Source organism: Manacus candei, unplaced genomic scaffold, assembly GCF_025592945.1.
Source record: "Manacus candei isolate 608988 ecotype Guabito, Panama unplaced genomic scaffold, ASM2559294v1 h1tg000022l, whole genome shotgun sequence".
Lineage (NCBI taxonomy): Eukaryota > Metazoa > Chordata > Aves > Passeriformes > Pipridae > Manacus > Manacus candei.
Genome location: NW_026138070.1, coordinates 67198 through 90616, shown reverse-complemented (window position 1 = coordinate 90616; position 23419 = coordinate 67198). Strand labels below are relative to the sequence as shown.

The window sequence follows — 23419 nt, the reverse complement described above, 5'->3', positions numbered from 1 at the left end:
TATTTTCAGTTCAGTTTGCCTCCAGCTGCAAACGTGCCTATGAGAGTATGAAGGTATATTTCAAAGGCATTGCTAATCCCTCATATATAGCTGTAATTGTAGCAGCTACTTTTTAAAACAGACATTCTCTGGTGATTTGTGCCAAAAGTGTAACCAGACTTGGCTGTTATACTATTAAACACCAGGGTATTTTATCAAGACCGTCACAATTTACTGCCATTATGCTGTGGTTACTAAAAGTAAGTAAAAACATACTGTAGTAGTATCATAGTATGAACCTAGATTCCACAAACTTCAGAATCTGGAGCACTACATTCCTCCTCTGTGGTTCCTAACCATCTTTTTACAATCTGAAAAATTAATTCAAGTGTAGTTTTACTCTGATTTCATCATAGCAGAGGGGAATGGCCCTTTAATGGTTTCTGACAGATTAATAAAGAGTTTCCTTGCTGCTGATAAGAAGTAATCCCCATATGAAAACCACTACAGAATCTGTTTTATAGTTGTGCCCATGTCCTTCTGGCCTCTTCTGTGAATGCATGAATAATAAAATTAACTTCTCAGCACACAGCATAGCCATGATTGAGGAACAGCCTTTCATTTCCAGATTCCACCTACATACTATCACAAACCACTTACTATAAAGAACAGGCATTAAAGGATGAACAGGAGTAAAGCTCTAGGAAATATGAAATTTACTTTTAGCTTGCTTAGAGTGTGCACTGCAGTAAATAACTGTAGCACATGTCTAGGAATTATATACTGTTTGGATGATGTTCACTTTATAGCAGTACTTAGCATACAGAAAGAAGTTTAACATAGATATGCCTTTATTAGTACTCAGTTAAGTTTCTGAGGGAAAAAAAGCCCAAATAAAAAACCTCAAACAAACAAAAAACCAAACCAACCAACAGAACATAAAACCAAACAAAAACCCAAACCGAGCTAATAAGGTGCCTGAAAACCCTTTACCAGGTGTAGGTAGAATTTTAAAAATATTTTGCCATATTCATTCCTAGGTGTCAGTAACTGATAGATAATATTCATTTTTGTAATAAATAATTTTGAGTGTTTATGCTTGTAAACATAACAGTGTGGGGGTTTATTTACTGGTCTAACATCAGATAACTGTTATTTGCATTCAAGTGTGTGGCAATAGGCTGTTGGAAATATGTCCATCATGTGTGTATAAAAGTAAATATGGCCAGTGAAACAGTGTGTGTGTTTGTCTTCAGCACGCTGAGCCTCACCTCTCTCCTTATCATAATATATTTTTAATCAGTCGACAACAGTGCTTGTGTCACAAAGTAATCAGTCTTAGAAATAGTTTTGATCTTGAAGGAATCCTGACAAAAGACTCTGAGGACCACATAGATAGTCTGAAATATGAGTCACTTCCTAATTCTCTGACTCATCCCCATAGATGAACAATTTTATTGACTTCTAAATAATTGCTTATGAATCATCTGAAGGACTATAAAGGAAGATGTATGGCAATCATTTTCATGCCAGTGCTTTTCTCTGACTGTGGTAGGATATTAGTGAATTGTAATCAAGGGAGAAGAGCAGTTGCATGAACATCTACAGGAGCACTGGGACCTCACAGAGAGTAGAACTCATACAAAACCTGAAATTTCTTTGCTCTCTTTTTCTTGTTAGATTTTTTTGGCTTTATGTTACCTTTTTATGTTAGTATTTCTTTCCTTGAATCATTAGACTGTTATTCATGTCTCGATTATTACATCTTTGTCCACAATTTGACCCTGTAAAACTTGTACACTTTCTTACATCTTAACAGCAGTCTCAGCACAACAGAGTCCAGGCTGCACACCTAGGCTTTGGATCAGAGCCTGAATTTCCAGAGAGCTAGAAGTGGGATCCCTACTGCACTCTTCATTTTAATGGTGTCTGCACTGTAAGATGAGCATGAGATCTCTGTGCTCTGCAGAGGTGGGGTTTCTTCTTTACAAAATATATTTGTTTGTCTGTGCTGCTACTCCTGCATGCTCTCAAATTTCCCTTCTGAGAAGGTTCAAAAGATGAGGGGCAGTCTCCTAATGGAGCACAGTTCATTTCTGACCACCTGTTTTTGTGAGAGCATGAGCCACTACTGTTTACTTGGTGTCATTAAGCTGTAACATTCAGCTCTGAAAAGCTGTATTTACAGTCAGCCAAATGAAACACACGCATAAGTATATAAAGCAGAGGGCTTGTCCCTGTGGCTTTTAGAATAAAATACGGTAGTATCTTCTAAAAACCACTGAGGATGTTTGTTCCTGTTTAAATTCTGTGTTAGCCAGGAGACTGAGATACATGCAATTCTTGAGTAAAATGGCAGATATCCAATGTTCCAAGAAATCTTGCTGACAAATTTTTTATTGTGTCATGGTCTTATCTGAGTCACTTCGAAGAGAAATGAAATATCTTTCGTGTTGTACGTTATCTGTGGTGACACTATGAGCAAAATTCTAAATCTGCTTGTATTATCTCTGTGACAGGAGGTCAGTACTTTTTTTACATATTACGAATTTATGAATGCAGTACCGTAATAGCCCTGTCGCATCTCAGTTACAAAATAAAACTGAGAGCGATTTGGTGGAATTAGAATGGAATACAGTAATATAATAATAGTAATATAGTAATATTAGTAATATAATAGCACTCTGTATTCTATTACCCATTTGCAAGTCATCAGTGATGGTGTTTCAGTCTCCAAATATAACTTAAAATGCTGTTTGGCTAGGATAGTATGTGATATAAGATAGTTTGTATAGGAAAATGTTTTCTTTGCTTACATGACAGTATTAACGTGGGAATGAAAATCCTACTGACTTGACAAAATATACCCACAGTCATATATGAACTTGGAGATTATTTGAAGGCTTCTGACCATTTTGAAGTGAAAAGCCTAGTCTGTCTGATCCGGTCTGGTCTGTAAAAACCTGATCTTTGCTTAGTCACTTAGAGGAGCCAGGACTTCACTGGTACAGGTTGCTGTGAATGACAAAGTTCTTATCCAGTGACTAGAAGAGTACTTGTGGCCGGAATAGCTGGCCCGGGAATGTTCCCGTCAGCTTTGTGAGGAGGAGTTATGAGTCGTCTCCAGGGATTTTCTGTGCATCACTGAGTTATGTGGCCGACTGTTTATAGACTGGACAGTTTTCGAGAAATCTGTGCTTCTCCAGTCAAATCCTGTTGCTGCCTTAGGTCAATGATAGATTTTGTAGTTTCTTTAAGGAGTCTGGGGGTTGAATACATGCTTGTCATCTTGGAAGATTGTACAGGTTGCTCATCCCATGCTTTTAACCAGCTATAGAACAAGTACTATTTACTTTGTGTGAGCAGAAGGTGGAAGGTTTGGTTAATACCTGTCTGCTCCATTAGCTGTGGTGGTGGTTTTTTGTCATTCCCTTCCTCCTCCCCAATTTGGGATTTCCCTGTGTATTCCAGAAAAGGTCTGGTGTTTTGGTTTTGAGGTTATAGTCTTTCAGGAAGCTGAAATCTCCCAGACTCTGCAGGCACACCAGTCTCTTCAGGTCCTAGAGTTATTGTTGAACCTGTGAACTGCATGCTGTGCTCAGGAAGAGAAAAAGCAGGAAGGATTTGCCTGTCCAAATATAAACTTCTGCTTTGGAGCTGGTTATCTTGGTTTCCTCATCAGTCAGTGGAGAAAAACAGGTGTTGCTGGGGTATGACCTACCCCATCCAAGGCAGTGTCTCAACAGTCATCTGGCTGCTGAGACCATCAGAAACAATGTGGTCCAAATTTCATCAAAGCAGGAGTTATTCATGCCAGGGCTAAATAATCCATGTTTTCTTTACAGGCTCAAAGCATCTTTTCCATTAGTTGAAAATTACATTATGTTTATTTGACCCATGTGTATTTCTTGACAGTAATAGATTGATTACTATTGTGACAGGTTTTCATTGTGTAATCTGTTGTTTCTTTCCCTGTGTTAATTGAACAGAGAAAGAAAATATGCATAGTTTAAGGAAGATTTTGGCTATTTTTAATGGCGTAGGTGGCCAAGTGTCTGTCTGCGTGCATTCATACTTCATCAACTGAGAACAAAACTGCAGGTTATCTGTTCATAAAAAGTCAAGAATAGCAGTCTCATTCCTGTTAAACAGTTGTTCTTATTTTAACCTTGTGCTGGCAGAGTGCAGTTTCTGAAGGACTCTGAATCTGAGTAGGGTCTTCACCACTTCAAGCAGAGAGTTTTGTGTTACAGGAAACTCTGCATGGCTCTGTCTTTGCTTTAGCTCTCATTTTCGAGTGTGCCAAAAAGGATGGTATTCAAGGGTAGTCTCAAGAGAATAATCTTTCTCAATTAACCAGGCTTGGTGAACAAATCCTGGCAATATTCCTCTTTCAGGATCTCGATAGAATACTCTGACATCTAATGTTTTTTCTAGAATATGGAATCAGACTGGCAGAATTGCTGGAGTGTTAATTTACTCGTGTCTGTCTCCTGGAGAGACGGGAAAAAAAACTGGAAAGCAGTAGTCTCCCACTGGAATCTTGGCTTGGGGTGAATAGATGAATGACATCATCTTTGTTCTGCAGTAGGGCTTGTCTGACCTTTCTTTCCTGTTGAGTTGTGAAACAACAAAGTAAACATTTAACTGAATGTGGCAGCCTGAGACAATTGGCCCTATTGTAGAAGGAATGCCAGTCCCTTTACTCTGCATAAATTCTCTTTGCTTGCAATGCTAATAGAGCTGCGGTGGAAGAAAGCCAGGCCTTTCATTGGGCAAGATCCAAGTCTAAGCAGAAATACAAGTAGTGTGTGCCTTGGTCAGTGGAAGTGTCCTGGATGCAGCAGGGCTGCCGAAGATCACCCATGGTCAGAGCCCTTTCAAAAATAGCAGAGGAAATCGATTTGCAGTACTGAAATCTTCAAAGTCCTGCCATGAGGGTTGAATATGACATAATATTTTTTACTGATAGAACAATTCCAGAATGGAATTGCTGAGATGTGTTTCTTGTACAAAGAAACTTCAAACTTTTTTCCTTGATCTCATGACACTGTCATGACTCTTCATTCCAAGCTGAGGTAGATTTCTTAGATCTGTCTCAAGTACAAGAGGTTTAAAGGTGGTATTGTAAAAATAATTTTTTACTTCTCTAATAAAGAGCTTTGTAGGTGCGACTCCAGGCTTTTTTTTTTTTTTTTTTTGACATACGATAGCATTACTGCTGAACTTTTGGGTTGTCTCCAGCTTCTCCAGAAAAACTACTTGAAAACTGTCAGGATCAAAGATAGAACTTTCATTACATACATACATACATATATTTTATATATGTGTATATATATGAAAAAAACCCTGACCAACCAAAAAACCCTCTTGAAGAAGAGTATTTAATTCAGTACTTCCAAAGGCACAGTATTGGAAAAATGAAGATGATTTGATACTAGTGCTTCTTACTGTGAGGTAATTATTTTGTCATTTGAAATTTGTAAACAATGTCTGGGTTTCTTCCTGAGGATTTTATCCAGCTCACACTTGTTCTTTGCCTTCATAAGTGACTGTGTAAAACTTCAGGTCTCTGTGGTGTCTGATCACAGCAGAGTATCCCATTAATCTTCTCAAGATTTAAATTCTAATTATTTTCTTTTTCAAGATCCACCTGTCAGACAAGTTTTGTTACTTAAAAAATTTAGCTCTGTACAAGTTTGAAGTGTGTGTAGCTTTTCAAGCGAAGTTGCAGAAACCTTTTGGAATCTCAAAATATGAAGGCAGTACAAGAGACAGATAAAGGTCTTGCCTCCCCATGAACCTTGTACAGAGTTGCTGATACTGGGACAGGGGAAGGGGTTTGGGGTTGCAGAACTGTGTAGAGGTGGGAAGGAAATAAAAGAGAGACTATCCTCTCCTGCACCTCTTCTCCTGGAGAGGACAGAAGGTATGTACAAGCCCAGGTGTTATTCAACTTGTGATGTTTAAGGGTTTTTTTTAATCCTGTCTTTTTCCCAGTGTTCAGCAAGTCAGTCATCTGTATGTATATGCAGCTTCTCACCAGGAACAGCTGCTCTGTGCTGCCCCGAGGACCTCTACTTTGCTTTTTGTGGGACTCTTAGAAAAGCCATTTCTTTGTTCTGTCTCCTGCAGTTCTAAAAAAGAACAGCAATTTAAATATGCTATCAGATGTTTTATGTAAGCCTAAATAATGCCTTATGGACAAGAGTATTGTTCTGAGTATATTTCTTCAGTTAGCTTTACTGTTATGAAATTTTCACAGCAGCTGCAGGCATATAGGCTCAGGATGGAAAGTATCTATTGTACAGGCTGTAACAGGACTTTCAACTGGGACGCAGACTGCCAGTTCCATAACTGTAACTTAGGCTTTAAGGAAAACATTGAGTTTCTGGGAGTGGGCTTTATACTGGTCTTTTACTCTTCAAAGGTGTATAGACATGTCAATGCTACCTGAATTTCCATGAAATGAAATTATGAGATACCAAGAGGGAAAGAAGGGGATGTTAGTTTCAGTTTTCTCTTGTTAACAGGAGAAGGTTTTTACTAGAAATGAGAACTCAGTTTGTGTAAGAGAAATTTTTTTTCCCTCAATGAATATTATTCACTTGAATAACAAGTAATGAGTTCTCAAACCACCTATTTAGCATTTTTATATGTCCTAATATTTGCCTAATAATTAGCGATTAAGGTGTAATACTTAGTTCTATTTAATTTCTGTGCTAAGAGCATTGCTTGGAAAAATAAGGTTAATGACAAAGTAAGATATTTTGAATGTCATAATTTCGTGTTTCTTGTTCCTCAAAACTACCTTTTAGAGGGGGTTCGAGCATTTGGTGAGGATAAGTAGCATCCCATCTATGACAATTTCTAGCAAACTGAGATGTAGTCTCAGATATACTTTCATATACATTTTGGAAGATAGGGAGCTGTTGTGCAAGAACGCTCTGAGTCAAACTTTGTCAGATTTGTCTTTCCACACTTTTTGTCAGCTGGCTTCTCTGAGCAAGTGTGGCAGCTGGTCTGTTGTTACACAGGAGCCTGTTGCTGACAGGAAGTGTAAGAGAATTGTACTGGCATGAGTTGAGGACAGCAGAGAATTGTAAATCAGGCAGGAGCTGCAAAATCCATTTAAATTTGGGTTCCACTAATTCTGCTACTCCCAGAGCTGCTTTCTTTGACAGATCAATAAACTCTGTTTTCTATGAAAATGGCAGCATGACAAGCTGTGTGGTATGTGTTCAATACTTCCTCCCTGGTCAAAAGAGCATCCTTTTCCTGTGGGGGGCAGGTCAGGTAGAAGTCAGTTTACAAAATCAAACTGACACAAGTGCAGCATTAGCAGAACAAAATTAGGTGGCCAGGAGAGATGTCCACTCCTAGTAGCCGTTCTAGTACATGCCTCTCTATAGCAAACTATATGCACTAAAAATGCCTTGTAGTTAATGTGTTTCAGGAGCTCAGTTTGCAAACACACACATGCACAGAGGCAACAAGAGTTTGCCTCAGGGTCACATCCAGTTGCGTCAATTTGAATGGCATTCATTCAATTCATTTGGCTCCAAAAAATATAGTTTCATTAATGTTCATCCTAAGTGCAAATTTTGGGATAGATAAAATACGTATGTTATTTCCATATTAAAGGACAAAAGTCCTTAGGAGCGCTGCACTGCATCAGCAGATCCCTTCACATTATGGCCCCAGCATCGGCGCACCAGCATTCTTACTGGAAACGCTGTGTGCGGTAATTAGCATTAGCTTTTTTAAATATGTAGAAGTAGTATTGTCCCCACCAGAACAACAAAAAATGTTGCTCAGAAAACCAGTAATCAAATATTTAGTTATTTTTGTGTAGGATAAGGAGTTTCTTATGAGGATTATATACTCATTCTTATACAAAGGTGCAGATTTAATCCAATGTTTGATGAAAGATTAAAACCACAAATTCCATTTAATAGTGGATCTCCAGCAATAAGCAGCTATGCTATTTTATGGCTGATGTCCAGCATGAGAGTTAATAGTAAGGACATATTTGTACCTGTTCCACAGTGAAGACTAACTTGAATATTGCCTGTAAGACAGGAATCAAACATTATGTGAGGAACATGGCTAAACATTATAAACAACAGCACTTAGTCTTGGAATGGATAAATTGTTTTGCAGTAATTTTGCTAATTATTGGTTAATTGGCCTAAAATTTCCCTGTAAAATACTTTATTGTAAATTCCTGATGGTCAGTCCTGGTTCCTCTATGTTACAATATTTGTTTGTTACAAATAATATGTGCATTTGGTTTGAAATAGCATCTGTCCAATACATTTATTTGCTGGTTCTTATTGTAAAATGTAACTCCACGATAGTATAGCTTTTGATTTACAGAGTTTATTCATATTTTTGGGACCTGGAAATCTCGAGGGGCCTTTTTTTTATTGTTGCATAGGTTGGTTTTTTTGTGTCTTCTGTGGGTCTGTCCTTGTCCCCTGTTCCATCCCCCTGAGTATGCTGACACAGTTTCAATAGTTTATCCATTGGATATTACACAAATGGGGCAGAGGGAGAAGCATTGAAGTGCTTTGTAAATTCTGACTGTAATACAGTAATATAAACTCTAATGATTGGTTTTAGATTGACATAGGGTTTCCAGAGCAAGGCAAAAATATATGTCTTGATTCAGTCCAAAGCATCTTCTGAACTGGCCTAGGCCAGAGAGACGAGATGTTCCACAGAGCAAAAACCATATGATTAAAGAACATGAACAAACATAAAGTATATTATTAACAAAACACTAGACTGCATTTCGTGTTGGGTTTTCTGGCCTGGTGACCCATGGAGTTGACTCAAAAAGTTAACAGAGAGACAAAGGTCCAGTCTGATCTAACATAACTAATAATCACAAAAGATTCTCTGAAGCCTTCTTTCCTGTATGGGTAGTCTTAGAAAGCTGTTCAAACTGGTCCTGTGTAAATACACCCCAGTGAGACTCTGCTCGGGAATGTGTCCTGAGAGAATGTTAAAGCTTCTGCTGAGGAGGGATTTTATCCTGGTTCACCATTCTGTATGTGTCTAGCAATTAGGCTCCCTGTTAACTCCAGGCTCCTCATGCTATCAACAATATCTTAATTTCTCCCTTGTGTTCTGACTCACATGCCTGTCAGTGCCATCCTGTCTGTCCCACTTTCTGGCCTTTTCCATTTTCAGGATGTGGCTGAATCCTCCACATCCTGATCAGCAGCTGTCTAGGCCATGATCTGTGTGGGCAGACTTTGAGTCACTCTGTTTTGTGGTGAGGGTGGAGGTAGTTGAGGCATGAGGTGAAGGGTGTTTGAAGACTTGTGGAGTGCTTGACTAGCAGCTGACAAGAAATTTTGATCATAAACAGGTAAATAAGAGGGAGTAGTCTTGTCTAGTCAAGTCTTCCCTTACAGAAGATAATTGGGAAAAAAATGAACCTCTTTTGCAGTTGATAGCATTGGGAGATTCTACTCCTGGGCGTTTGCATGCCTTTGACTCCAGAAAACCTGGAGAGATCCATGAATCTTCACCGTGTAAAAGTTTCTTCAGGAAATTCAATCAAAAAGTGTTGGAAGGGCTGTCTCTTATCCTGTCCACATGCATGCCTTTTCCTGGGAGGCTGGTCTTCTGTCCTCATCCTCTGTCAGCAGAGGGCTTTTACAAAAACTGCTTTCTGCTCTCTGGGCAATGTGTGTGAATCTCAGGAAGGGGAACATCAGGCCCATATGCATTTACTTTTTTACAAATGGACTTACGTATTTGAGATTTTCCATTTCAGGGTTGCACAAATACTATGATTTTTTCCATTGGTATTTAACGCTTTTAGCCAGAGATCTCTAGCTGTTGATTAATTCTTCTTTAGTGTTCCAGGCTCATCATATTAAACATGCATTTTAGCCAGGAGGGAAAGGAGCTGTGGAAGCAGTGGGAGTCAGATCCCTGACAGACAATGCACAGCTTTTCCTATACTGCCCATAGCATCACTCGGGAACTGTCTCCTCCCTCACAGAGATGCCAGCTGCCTTCCTATCCCATCACCACTGTTAGTCAGCAAATGCACTCCACTCTTCCAGATCCAAAGTAGAAGATATCGTTAATGTGCTTCCTCTCTCTGCTTTCTTAACTAATTCTTCATTGTTAATGCTGAAACTGAGATTTTCCTGAGGCATTGTGGGTGTGAGGCTGCTTTGAATGCAAGGAGAGGTGCTGTGGAGCAGCACGTATCGGAGCTCCAAGGGGAGCCCTGAGGTGCCTCCCGGGAGCAGGAGCGTGAGTCCCAAGCTGCAGAACCGGGAGGGCTGGGCTGTCAGTGCTGCTCCTGCTTGAGTCACTCTTAGCCAGCAGCAGGTCAGCTGGGGGACGGCTGCAATCTGAAAGGAAAGCTCAGATCTCGCCAGCCAGCACACACGGCTCCAAGAGCAACTATCTAGATTTCATCAGTGTCTTGTATTGTCTCTCTCAGAAATAGTATTCAATTGCAAGTAATTGGTAGTGCTCTGGTTTCCTGTGGCTTTCCACCTATTCATTTGTGTTGGGTCAGCTCAACTGCTTTATAAACATGCTTGAAATCTGATGAGCTTGCAACAGGAAAGAAAATTGACAGTGCTTTTAGATCTCAAACACCAGAACTGTGGGGCTTTCTACTAAGCTCCGGTTCAGGTTTGCATGTAATAGTGAAATTAAAACTTGGCACTTCTTTCAGGCTCATTTAGAGAAACTGTCCCTAAGTTCTGTAAGAATTAAAGGACTAAATTATCCTTCAGTGCTTGCGTTCTTCAAAAAAAGGCAAATATGTTGGAATCCTGTAGCAACCAAGAGGTAATAGTGAAGTCAGATGGCCTGGAAATTTTTTCATGTGTCCTCGGTATGAAAATGCCTTGAAGTTTCACAACAAAATGGCAAACATAGCTTACCATGACCTGCTTTCTAACCCTGGGACCAGATTAAATTTGAACTAGTGACAGGTATCAGAGTATTTACTTAAGCAAACACTGTAATAGTTAAGTCTTTTGGCATGTTCAGTCACCCATTTCTACTTGATTTACATGATAAAATCTCAAGGAATGGAATAGAAACACTTTTAATTCATAAAGTAACAATCATCTAGTTCTTCAAGAATGTTCTGTCTTTATCCTGAAATGTTCTGCTGGTTTTCCTGTAAGTTAGATGGAGTAAAAAACGGCAAATTTACCATCTTAACTGTGGTTTTCTGATTGTATCCATATTAGATTAAGCTACAGTTGTGTTTACTTAATCCAAACATTTTTAAATTAAAATTGCTTTGACTTGGAGTTCTATCACTATTATGTCACAATTTTTTATTTACTAGCAGAGAAATTCTAGTCAGAGGCCATAAGTAACATTTTTATTGTGTCTTCATCTCTTCTTGCAAACCCTCCCAATTTCTTAATGACTCCTAAACTTATTCCTGTTTTTTTAATAAAGTTTTCCATGGTACACACTTAGAGGTATTTTAGCTATTTCCTGGCTATTGTCTCCAAATATTTGAGAGATTATTTTGTCCCAGTGCCCTACTGCACTGATATTGAACTTTATCTTGCAGCTCAGCATCCTCCCAGCTCAGTGTTCATCTGTGAACAGAACTTTGCCACCTTTGACTTAGCTGTTCTGAGCAGTCAGTGGCTGTGGAGGCCTGTGGAGTGCCTGTGGGTTCCTGGAAACCCGAGGAGTTTGTCAAGAGTGTGATGGATGGGCTGCCAGGTGGTGCCTGGGTGGCAGCTGCTTTTGGAATGTCCTCCCTCCTGGTGCAAAAAGAGAGTTCCCTTTCCCACCTTCGGACAGGTGTTGAGCTTTTAGTTCTGGATTGTCCTGCTTGTACTTCTAGAAATCAGCTTTCTCTCTCACCTATGTAACTTGTTTTTCAATGATTTGCAGAAACTGAGTGGTGGCAATCAGATTTTCAGACATCTTGTAGGGCTCTGGGGTACTATTTAAACAACAGTCTGAGTTGTTTGTGTTAAGCTAGGATATGGTATACATCATCTTGCATTCCAGAGCAGAAATAATGATAAGAAACATCTACCTTTTCTGTATTATTGTTGACAGATTTTCCCCTATGAATGTCCTAATGGACAGTCTGATTATTACAGATGTTTTCATAGATTGATGCATTTGTTTTTATACCAATGTACACTTCTGATAGTTTTTGTCTACTGGAAGGTAGGGTTGTTTTGGTTTGTTTGTTTTTTTTTTTTTTTCAACGGTTCCTCACCAACTCTTACTTCTGTTATCTGTTTCCGAAGCTGGTTACGTATAGTTGCTACTATTTGTTAGCTCCTTTCTGGTTTTCATTAAACTTGAATTTCCATGATTGTCATTATGACATTTGGGACAAGTGCTTTCTAATTAAATTCAGCTCTTTTGAACTGCCCTGATTTATAGGATCTGACCAAGAAAAGACATATTTTAAATATAATTTGTGATTGCTAGAGATGCACCTTTTCCTGATGCAGATATAGTCAGCAGCTCAAGGTTTAGCCACAAACCTACTTTGTTTCTTGTTTTTCAGGTCAAAGTAACATCCAGTCAGACTTTGCATGGCATGAGGCAGAAACAGGATTTTCTAGCATGGTGAGTACTTGTAGAGTCAACAGGCTGATGATTTCTAATGACCAAGAATTCAGGAGACACTGTGTCCTAAAAAGCAAAAGGGGGTCAATAATCTGCTGAGTAAATTCTGTTTCACCTCTACAAGTTTTATAGGTGGCTTCAGGGAGGAGTTTAGGAAAGGAGCATTGAGGAATGACTTAATTTGAGCTCTCATGATGATTGAAAGGAGTACTACCAGGAGGAAGTTCACAAATGGAGTTTGAAGGAGTTGTTTAAAATTATAATATGGGTAGGGATTTAATGACAGTGTTCATGAGAAGACCTTAAATAGAGATCATGTAGCAGAGGATGTTTTTCCCTTTAGCATTCACTGTCTTTGACTTCAATTGTAAACTCTTTTGTTTTGTTACTTTGCTAGATGTAGACTTTTCAAGCCTCTTTTGGCTTTTTTTTTGTTCCAGAGCTGAACATAAACCAGAAGTGTCTCTTCTACCAAGTTTTAGTTTGCTGCTTTTCCAGGACATTTTCATTGGATGGTTCCAGAAATAGCTAGAAAAGACCTTGCAAGATCACAGAGTTTCTCTATGTCATCTCCTTGGCCCAAGGCAGGATCTAATAACACTAACATGCTCTCAAGCATCCTGGAAGATGAACTTAAAAATCTCTAGTGATAGAGACTCTCCTATCTTCCTAAGCATTTAAAAATTTTTTTTTAATAGAAATTTTTGCCCCATCTAACTTATAAATGAGAAATTATATAGATAAATAATCTAACATGATTTCATTAATTGTACAGGAGCACTCAAGATTTGACATGGGCAGCAGAGGGAGATTTTATGAACTTGACTGCTGTAGCTTTATTTTGTGTTCTGGTGCAACTCACCTTATGAAAGAAGGCATGATTAGATTATGTGTAGTTTGCTACAATAATGACCCTCCTCCCCGCTCACCTTTTTGCCTCTTTGATTATCTTTAAGGTTCTGTGCCCTGAAGAATTCTCATTTATTCTTATGTGTTTTCCTGGTCTTTGCTTGTGCTGGTTTCATGAATAAAAATTTATTTCCTGTCTCCAGAGAGGATTGTTAGTAAAACCGGTGTTACAGAAATACAGATGAGAGAGAGAGACAGGGAAGGGACTAAATTAGACCCAGGTAATGCACAGATAAATAATGTGCAGATTAGGATCATATTTCACATCAGGGCATACAGTAATGATTTACCTCAGAAGGCATAATGCCTTAAAAAAACACATGTAGAAAGTGTATTTACTGATATTGTTTAATATTAAGTACCAAAGGAAGCACAGTGGATGCCAATTATTTTATCCAAACTCTGAGTATCTGTCCATGTAGTACTTTTTCTTGCAGTGTAGCCTGGGATCAGTGTAATATAGCAATAGGAGTCTGGGAAAGCCACTATTTAGAAAGTGCTTTAAGTCACTTTCAAGCTGTAAGGCAAAGAGGGCAAGTGTCAGTACCTATTCAGAGGAAGAGATAGGTGAGTGAGTCAGATTTCCTGGCTGTGGATTGGATCAGTAGTGGTGAATTTTTGGGTGGGCAGAAGCGGGCACTCCAATGTAGAGTGCAGGGCAAGAACTGTTCAGAATGGAATTGTTTGTCAAATGCATTTTTTTCAGAGCCAGGCCCTTCCTACGCAGTAGCCAATCCATTACAAATACAGATTTCTCTGGTAACTGCATGTTATTTGATTTCTCTGAATGCTATGATACAATTAATTTCTTGAGATCCAGGTGCCTGCAGTACACTGCTTCTGCAGCAGAAGTAATTACTTTCTCATTAAGCCTAAAAAATTAGTTACAATACCCATCAAAGTGTACCTGCCTACAGGCCATTAATTCATTTTCATTGGAACCAAACCCCTCTGCTATGGTCTGTTGATGCACAAGAATTCCATTCACAGGTCTCCAGTCAGTCCCCCTCTGCTCCAGAATGGTCAGTAAGTGCCACTTTAATGTCTTCCTTTCCACTTGCTTCTTGGCTAAAGGAAAGCAATAATATAATGTTCAGTGATGCAGCAGATGTTTCAAAGTCCTCATCAATGAGGAGACTTGGCTTACTTTGAGGTCTGACCTCCAATTTTGTATACAAAGGTCGTGGCTCTTGTTGGAGGGATCAATCAATAGATCAGTATATCAGGCTCAATGCAGAGATGCTACCCAAACAGTATACAGGGAACATTTGCATAACTTTGTGTATTTGCTGTAGCAGATAGTTAATCTGGGTAACTTTGCTACCTGTCCCATTTCTCTTGCTCAAGAGCATTAGCAAATGTTTATTTCACAGAATGTTCTGTTCCTCTCCTTTTTTTCTTTTTTTTTTTCCTTTTCTTTTTTTTTTTTTTCCCTTTCCCCTCTTTCCTAAGACAATGCAGGCAAAGCTCAGAGCAACTCCAGGTTGGAAACATCATGATGCAAGTTGGATGGATGGGGAAAGAGTAGAAAACAATGGTCTGCCAAACAGGGAAAGAATCTTTAACTAAAGGGTAAGAAATCAGAAGAGAGAAGATACTTACAGCACTTTGACTCACCTGAAAACATGCAGCAAATGGAATGCCAAGGTGAATAGGCTATTTAGACCAGTAGAAGGAAAAAGCAGGCTTGTGAATAGCAGCAACCAAGTGTCCACTAATACCCTCTGATGGAAACAGCCCTGCTATCTGGTCTAGTATAGCTGTCTTCCTGTTATTTTAGTAGGAGTCTGGGCTTAGAGGATCTCACTAAAAGATCTCCAAAACCCTCAATACTAGTCCCAGAGGCATTGCTTTCCAGTAGATCAATTCATCAATTTTCTTCAAATGCTATTCACACAATGTATAGGAAGTGTGGCACATGATACAAGTCGTTATTGTTACTCTGTGCACATATGATGCCAAGCAAGTGGTAACTACCAATGCTGGTTAACACTTGAAAGTGACAGAAATCCTGCTGGGAGTGGGAAATGACAGCCTATCAAGTGACTTGCCAGAAACAAACATTTATCTGATAAATGGCGAGTGCTGGAATGCACTGTCAGAGATGGGCATTTAGGAGGGAAACAAAATAAGGATAAGATGCTGAAGCCTGTTATCCCTTGATATGACCATGCTTCAGGAAATTTTGTACTCACCACCCAGGAAATGTTCTCAAATTTAGTTCCCACAGGAGAATTTGCTGAACTATATACGTTTGTCAAGTCAGAATACACTGCCCCTGCTTGTTTCTACGGTCTGTACTCCAGTGCTTTTCAGGGTTGCTTTGGTGTTTTAGACAGACAGAGGCCCTGGAAGAGACTGCCAAGCTTTGAGAGCAGCCTGGGGTGTCCTTTTTCTGTTTCTTCATATCTGCTCTTTTCTCTGCCTTCAGTGGATGCAAGAGGCAAGGAAGGCTGTCTGGCTTTGGGGCCATCCAGGAATATTACAGCACCTGTCTCTATTTGTTTACACTGCGTGGCTGTAATGCATCCCAACATCTATCTGTCTCCATAAGGTAACTGATTGTTTGGGATGGTATGTAGTAGTCTATACCTTGTTGTTTGATATTTTCAGGTAGAAAGAGGATGACAGCCCCTGCCTCTCCTGTCTGACAGGCACTCTGTATGGATGGAAGAGGCTAAATTAAAAACAGCACAAGTGGACTTTCTGGTTTTTCTTGATAACTGGTATAAAGGAGAGAAGGGAGCAGTCTGTGCACTGCAATTAACATCAAGTGCTATTGCAACTCATCCTGTAATGCAATATAGATACAATCTCAGCAGAAAATTGAATGCTGAGCTGAGCCAGAAACATAGAGCAATGCTGGGTTTTGAAGAAAGTAATTAGCCCCAGGGACCCAGTGGTTTCTCATTTCCCCAGTGGCAAACACGGGGAAGTGGGGCAGTATTTCCAAAGTCAATTTAGACAAGATACAGAGCCTATTTATAAACCACAGTTTTAACGACTGCTTAGCAGGATGCAGGCGCACCTCTGGTCTTCCTGGAGTGTCCATCACATACCAGTGCCAGGCTGCTTTGCTTTTGTGAGCTCTGGGTACCCCATCTCTGTCCAGGCACTGAGCCAGCCCAAGCCCCCGCCAGTGCAGCTAGTGGAGAACAGCCCAGTGCAGCAATGCTTGGGCATCCTTTGTCAAGGGCGACGGTGTGTGACAGACCTGCCAGGCTCACTGTTCACCATGCTCTGCCTGCAGCCATGTGCTGCGATCTGCCCTCTGCATGGTGCCTCATCCGACCACCTCTTCCTGTCAGCCCTGGGTACAGCAGTGGCCTGGCCCTTCCTTGTGCTGCCCTGCACTTGGCAGTGAATCAAGGTTTTCCAGAACTCATTGATCACATTAGTTCTGCTTTCCTTCTCCAGTAGAAGATCAGAAGTGTATGCTGAATCGCAGAAATAAGACAGCTGATAGCCAAGAAAATTTTAATCTTACTAAATACAGGACATACTGGATTAAAGCTGCAGCTCACAGTTAATACAAGAAGCAAGGAATTGAGCTGTTTAGGTAACATAGAAGGGATTAGAGTAGTCTCTATTTATGCTCCGTCTTTAAATGAGAATTTAGTTTAGAGCTAAAATATATGCAGCCTGTGCCTGCTATGGGTGACTGGAAGATCCTGCATCCAGGATTCTTGCTCCTGCTTTCCTGACATACTGCTTATCACCTTTCTGTTGTTTATGACATCCAGAATAATATCTTTGGGGCATAATCACATCTTTGACTCTTGTGAAATGTATAGTCAATTTCAGGCATTGCAGTGAAATGAAATAATTTATTTCAGTGAGTTTGCCACACTGTTTTGTTTGTCTGTACCTCTTTCCCCAAAGCTGCACCCAACAGCGACACTTAGCACCAATATCTTGCATGGTACATATCTTACATGCCTGCAGTTAACACTTTTGTCAGCATTTGTCCAGAAATGCATGGCCAATGTAGCCTGGTCTGTGTATTGCCTCAGAGGAGAGTTTTTCCTCAGCCTTCTTTCATTCAGGTGATGGGTAAAACCCAAAAGATGATAAAGATCATCTTCTGAAATATAATTACTTTTCTGGTTCTGTATCTTAAAGTATTGGTCGCAGGAGCTTGGAAGTAAATGCAAATTTCATCATTTGGACTCTTAGAACTGTAGGACTGTGGCCTTCTGATCCCAAGCACATTCTCAATCTTCTGAATTCTCTAAGTGCCCTCTAGTGACTAATTCTTTGAACTGTGTTGGGTTCTCATTGGTGAGAGACCTGCCACTGAAGGGTGGTTGAACGGTGAGGGCAGGAGCTGGGTAAATGCCCTCTTATTATTTGAGGCCAGCACTAGTTTGTCTTGCAGAAGCAAACGCTTATTGAGCAGTCATTGCACAAAGCCTTGGACAGCAAACGACTGAGTGCGCACATATTGCTATCGTGGAAATAGCACATCTGAACTGAAACATGAGTCACTTCAGTACAAACTAGTGGAGGAAAAGCTATTGGGCTGTCACTGCACCATACTTGAATGGTTTAGGCGAAGTGTGATGTTAGTGAAATTTTCCTGAATATTGAAAATTCATGTTCTTATCTTCTATTGTAGTTTGCTGTGTTGAATTTATTTTCTCAATGAATTAACAACTCAATTTTAATGCAAATGCATCAGTGCTGTTAGCACTGCTTTTCATTCTGCAGCAAAATGCTGTTTTTTATTTCTGGTGATGCTTCTAGTGTGAGTTTCTTGGTTTTGTTTTTCCTTTTTCTAAGTAAAAATTCAAGTGCCCTTTTAAATATTTAATTTCATCCATTAATATAGCCAGTGTAGGAGTTCGGTTCAGGAACTGATTTATCTGGGCTATTAAAGTCATATGACAATATGCTGAGGGCCAGATATGGAGGTGGTGTGCAGACTGGCATATATAAGATTTCTTTATGTTCTTACATTGTATTAGCCACCCACCAACTTCTTTACGCCTACTCAGTTAGCTTGTAAGGGATTCTAGGGTGGTGTAATTTATGTGGTAAGCTCATCTTACCATATAAGCATTAAGAACACATAATTAAAATGCAACTCACCTAGTTTGAACTTGCTTCTTTTTTTCTGTCTTACACTGTATTTTCACTGTGTTCAATACCATAGGCCTCATTGGCATGACTGGGAATTTACAGAAATATAAATTCTTCTTCAACTGATATCATAAATTTTGTGGAAAGCAGAGTTTCTGAGGGGTCAGGTGTGATCTTTACGGGCCTAGTCTTTCCTTGATAACTTTGCTTGTATAAGAGCATGCTGTGCTGTAGGAAATGGAGGAGAACTTGAAGAGTGTGTGCGCAGGTCCCTCTGCAGACATTAAAACTTGGTAACTCATCATTCTGTCATTGAGCGTAGGTTAATCTTTGCTCCAGCACTCATATGGCCTTTGGGTATTCTGAAGCAGCAACCCTCAAGCACCAAAAAACTTTCACAGTGAGTCTGTTTGGTACAGACTTTGTATCTCTCCCCCTCAAAAAATCAAGTCATGTTTGGAAAAGAAGCTGCCAGTTCCAGGTGGATCACTGAATGTTATTGTAGATCCACTGAACAACATTGTGGATCCACTGAACTGAACTGAAAGATGTTTTAAATTAATTTTAAGACAAAACAGGGAAAAGAAACACCCAACATCACACAGCCATCTCTGTTAGTGTCTTGCACAGAATTTCACTCGACTGGAGCTAATGTTTACTTCCGAGAAAAGGATTATGAGGATAGTAAGAGAGGTTTCCAAGAAACATAGGAATGGTCTGATCTGAGCAGGGCAAATAATGAGGCCTGCTGGCAAATGAAACAGTGAGCCTAACGTCAGGCTGTAAATAAGCAGAAATGAATACACTGTCAAAAGCTGCTTTGTGGACAGACTTAACAAAAGTGTTTAGTGAATGCAAAAGATCTTGCACGCAGAGAAGGTAGGAGGGAACAGCACAGATTCATAGCAGTAGGTATTCATCACCAAAACCTGCTCTTTTGAACACTGTTGGGTTAAATTAGTATGAAATAAATGAGTAAGTTTACATTTCAACAGCAATTTATGTGCAAACTCACAGAGGAGAGGAGATTTGTGGTTTCTGTTTTGTCTAAGGCCCAAAGGATGCTAATAAATGAATACACCGCAGGAACTGCTTTTGTTCTCTCCTTTGTCGTTACCCTGGGAAGGACCAGAGTTACTTGTCCCACTGTTCCCAAGTGGACAAACTGTGCTAAATGGTGTAAGAGGTCATCTTTGTAAGTTTTGAGCAGACATTTTTATTTAATTGACCATGGAATAAACATGAGTTTAATGTCTCAAATATGTTTACGGGGAAAAATCATTGTATAAAATGGCCATGACTGCCTGCCAGCATTAATAATGTAACCCGCTCTCCATGCCCAGGTGGAACAAAAAGTCATCCTTGATGTCAAGGAATGGAACTCTCAAGTGCTGTGTTCATTTTCCCAGTGTTTGCAGAGCTCTCTGACACGGGGTGGTGGTTGGACTGAGGCTGGCGGGAGCGTGGGCTGTTGTGCTGTGTTGTTGCTTGTGGTCACTGAAGGGATGGCTGACTCTGGGTCTTTATCAAAGAAGGCAGTTAACAACTGTGGGTGGTGTGACAGCCATAGTCTCAGCCCATCCAGTTGTCCCTGAGCACCACAAGCTGGGGGTGAGCAGTAGCTGATGTTACTACAAGTACTGCTAATGGTAATGGCTCCTCCCAGCAACTGCTGTCTCTTGCCTCATTTGTCTGATTGTTTTGGCAGGCAGCAAAAATGCCATCTTTCTGCTACAATAAATTCTATGATAAATAAATACTAACATATACTAAGGATTCGGGCAGCTAAGGATGCTTAATGATTACGGCTCCAAATTTGAAGTATTTTAAAAATGGAGCAGACTGCACTACATAATGACATCTTTGCAAACCACGAGGAAATCTGAAACATGAGCACAAAATATGGCCCTATAAAACAAAATTGCTGAATTCCTTTACCCTAGGAATGGGAAGACTCTGAAACAGAAGAGAGAAAAGTGCAGCATCTTCTGCGGCATCTGCTCTACAGGCCTATCGAAAAATATCTCTGCATCGCCTAAAAGTCTTCCTATCACGATCCACTTCCGCAGTGCTTGCAGTGCCAATGTGGAGATGAGGGTCCGGCAGCACGCACCTGTCTTGGGCAGCATCGCTGCAGAGAACGGTGCAGGCAGTGCGGCAGTGGATGGTTTGACGTGGAGTCGACTTCCCTACCCTGGTACCTGCTGAGCGCTGCCTTGGCCACGAGGGCTCCTTCGGGCGGGCCCATGGAATGGGGGCGGGCCCGGGGCCGGAACGTGAGGGGGAGCCGCGCGCAGGGGCAGCGCCGGCTCGGCCCCTCCCGCCGCTCCCGCCGGCGAATCGCAGGGCACCGGCGCGGGGGCGGGACGGCGTCCGCAGGGCCGGGCCCGCGGCGCAGTACGGGCCGGGCCGAGCGCCGGATGCCGCCGGAGGTGAGGCCGCCGGGCGGGGCGGGGCGGGGAGCGGAGCGGCGGGTGCCGGTGGGCGCGGGGGTCTCCGCCCGCAGGCGGCTCGGGGCGGACGAAAGGCCCGGGGCTGTGAGGGGCCGGCGGCCACGCCCCGCGGCGGTTGCGCAGCACGGCTCGTTCTCGGCTGACACAAAGGAAGATAAAGGAAGACCTAGCATGAAGTGAAAATAATAGATGAGTATAAGGAGATAATACCTGTGTGCAAATGGCAAGGTCTAATAGTGATGAAGGGGGCTGCTAGCACAGCTGCGTTGTCATGTCTCTGTGAAAGGGTTGTTAGAGCAACTGTCGTGAATCTGATTAGGGTTTTGTTATGTCTTTTTTTTAGGTATCTCTCTCCTCATTTTTAACAAATTCTCACTGTGACGAAGTTACTTTGCCCTGAAAGCTGATAAAGGTACTCCTGCAAAGTAAGTACTCCGTGAGAGACATGAGTCATAAGAAGTTTATGGTAAGTGGCAGAAACAGTGTCAAGGGGAATGCTGGTGCAGACATCTTCATGAAGTCTCCATATGCTTCTTCAGTTGGTCTGTATAGGGGACTTTGTGGTTAATGAGCTTTCCCAGCAAGATGCAGCTTGCTGTTAGTGCTGTGTGAGATGGGTGTTGTCAAGGTGTGTAGTTGCAGTTATGAACTGCCTATTCTTCTCTCTTACGTGATATGCATCTTGGTCTGAAGAGCAGTCTTGAGGAAACCCTTGATACAGTGTTAACAATATTTGAATAGATATCTTTTCACTCTCATCCTTCCTTCTTCTCCTCAGGCCCCAAATGCACTCAAGTTACCCCAACTGCAATCTTCTGTGAGATGCCTGGCATTTAGTTTTGTATTGTGCAATGTTTTGTATTGTGCAATGTGTCTCTGGATGCCTGCATGCTGCTGGGGATTGGTCTGTGTAGGGCATCATCCGCCACCCTTAAAAACTGTTGCATCAGTGTGATGGTAAACATGGGCTTACGGGGTTCTACTTTTGAGGATAGTTGGGGATATGCAACAAAGAGTGGCTTTGTCTAGACTCAGGGCTACAGGAAAAAAGACCAGTGTGTGAAATGCACCAGAGGAAGAAGCAGAAAACGTGAGATTTGTGGGAGTTCTGTACAGCCAAAGTAGTAGAACAGCTGGGAGTTTTTTCCCCCGGGGGACTGTAATCAAAAAAGTAAAGAGACTTGTTTTGCTTACTAGAGTCCAGCTGTGAGGATTTTCCTGAAGAAGTATGGGGTGATGTGGAGCCATCCTTTTGCAGCAGCAGCCTTTGATCCTTGAACAAGGAAGCATAAAGAAAAGAAAATAAACTGTTTCCATTTCTGGCAAAAAGAGGCAAGAAATCACATGTGATTTGTTTAGGCAGCAGATCTGTTGGCATCTATCTGATGCTATTTTGGAAACCGTTTGGCTGTTTTACCCACCACACTGTGCACACTTTAGCTATAGGAGTGACTCTGATGAGATCTAAGGAGTCTGTCCAGCATGCCATCAATCATGGCCAGTCTTTGCGAACGAAGATTTGGGTTGGGAAAGGTCTTTACCCTTCGAGCCTGCGCAATGGATTTTTTTTTTTTTTTGGGTGAGACACAGTGTGCGCTGAACTGAGCCCACCCTTTAATCCTAAGGTTCATCTGCCGGGGCCGAGCGAGCTTGGACGGTGGCAATGAGGTCCTCAGGACGTAGGTTTGTTTAGAGTGACCTTCTCTTAGATGGATGGCCTTACAGGGCTGACGAGTTCCATCTACCCGGAGGAGTTCCCCGACCGGGAATCGAACCCGGGCCGCGGCGGTGAGAGCACCGCATCCTAACCACTAGACCACCAGGGGTCCTCAGTATGGCGCCATCAATCACTGAAAGAGGAATAGCAGTGCTGAGGTGGCTTATGGGGTATGTATTTGCTTCTCATTAATTAGTTTGAAAATTCAGTTCCTAAGGATCAGATACTGTCCTTGCAACAGAGATATCTCTGTTGAATTCAGAAATGTAAACAGGAGGAAAACCGAAACTGGACATTGCAAAAAAGTTTTGTGTTAAACCTTGGCCTCAGCATAGGCAGCAGGACTGGTAGGATCAGTACTGAAAGGGTTTTATACCAAAGGGATTTCATGTTGCAGCAGGGGTCTGGATCTGCTGCCAAGCCACAGCTTTGCTTTATTGTAAACTTAGACTGAGGTTGAGATTTATCTTTTTAGCTTGAGTGAATTTAACTCAAGTGAATTCTAGATAAATGAAAACTCACTGCTATTATGGAAACTTCTGGGAAGTGTGACATGTCTAACTGTTAATTGTTAATAAATATTTCAGTCTACCGTGATGGTAGGCAATACCTAGATAACCAAGATAGTATCTCTGGTGTCTTATTTGTGCAAAGATGGAGGAGACGTGCTCGTAAA

At 41.1% G+C, this 23419-nt stretch overlaps 1 protein-coding gene across 24 annotated transcripts in view; it reads left to right on the top strand.

Annotated features, from left to right (window-relative positions):
• Nucleotides 1-23419, top strand: part of SLC45A1 (solute carrier family 45 member 1) — a 59196-nt gene that overhangs the window by 21556 nt on the left and 14221 nt on the right. For 4 of the 24 annotated variants that reach the window (XR_007904354.1, XR_007904353.1, XR_007904352.1 and 1 more), the window contains exon 1: nucleotides 22492-22913. Coding sequence is in view for 1 of the 24 variants with exons in the window: in XM_051786376.1 (XP_051642336.1) it covers nucleotides 22861-22913 (53 nt within the window). In the remaining 23 variants the exon portion in view is untranslated. Of the gene's footprint in view, nucleotides 1-1798; nucleotides 1951-5543; nucleotides 5909-11554; nucleotides 11658-12520; nucleotides 12583-14943; nucleotides 15064-20894; nucleotides 21006-21082; nucleotides 21255-21369; nucleotides 21452-22491; nucleotides 22914-23419 lie in introns of those variants that run through there. The other 20 variants (XM_051786380.1, XM_051786379.1, XM_051786381.1 and 17 more) reach the window with 16 other exon arrangements.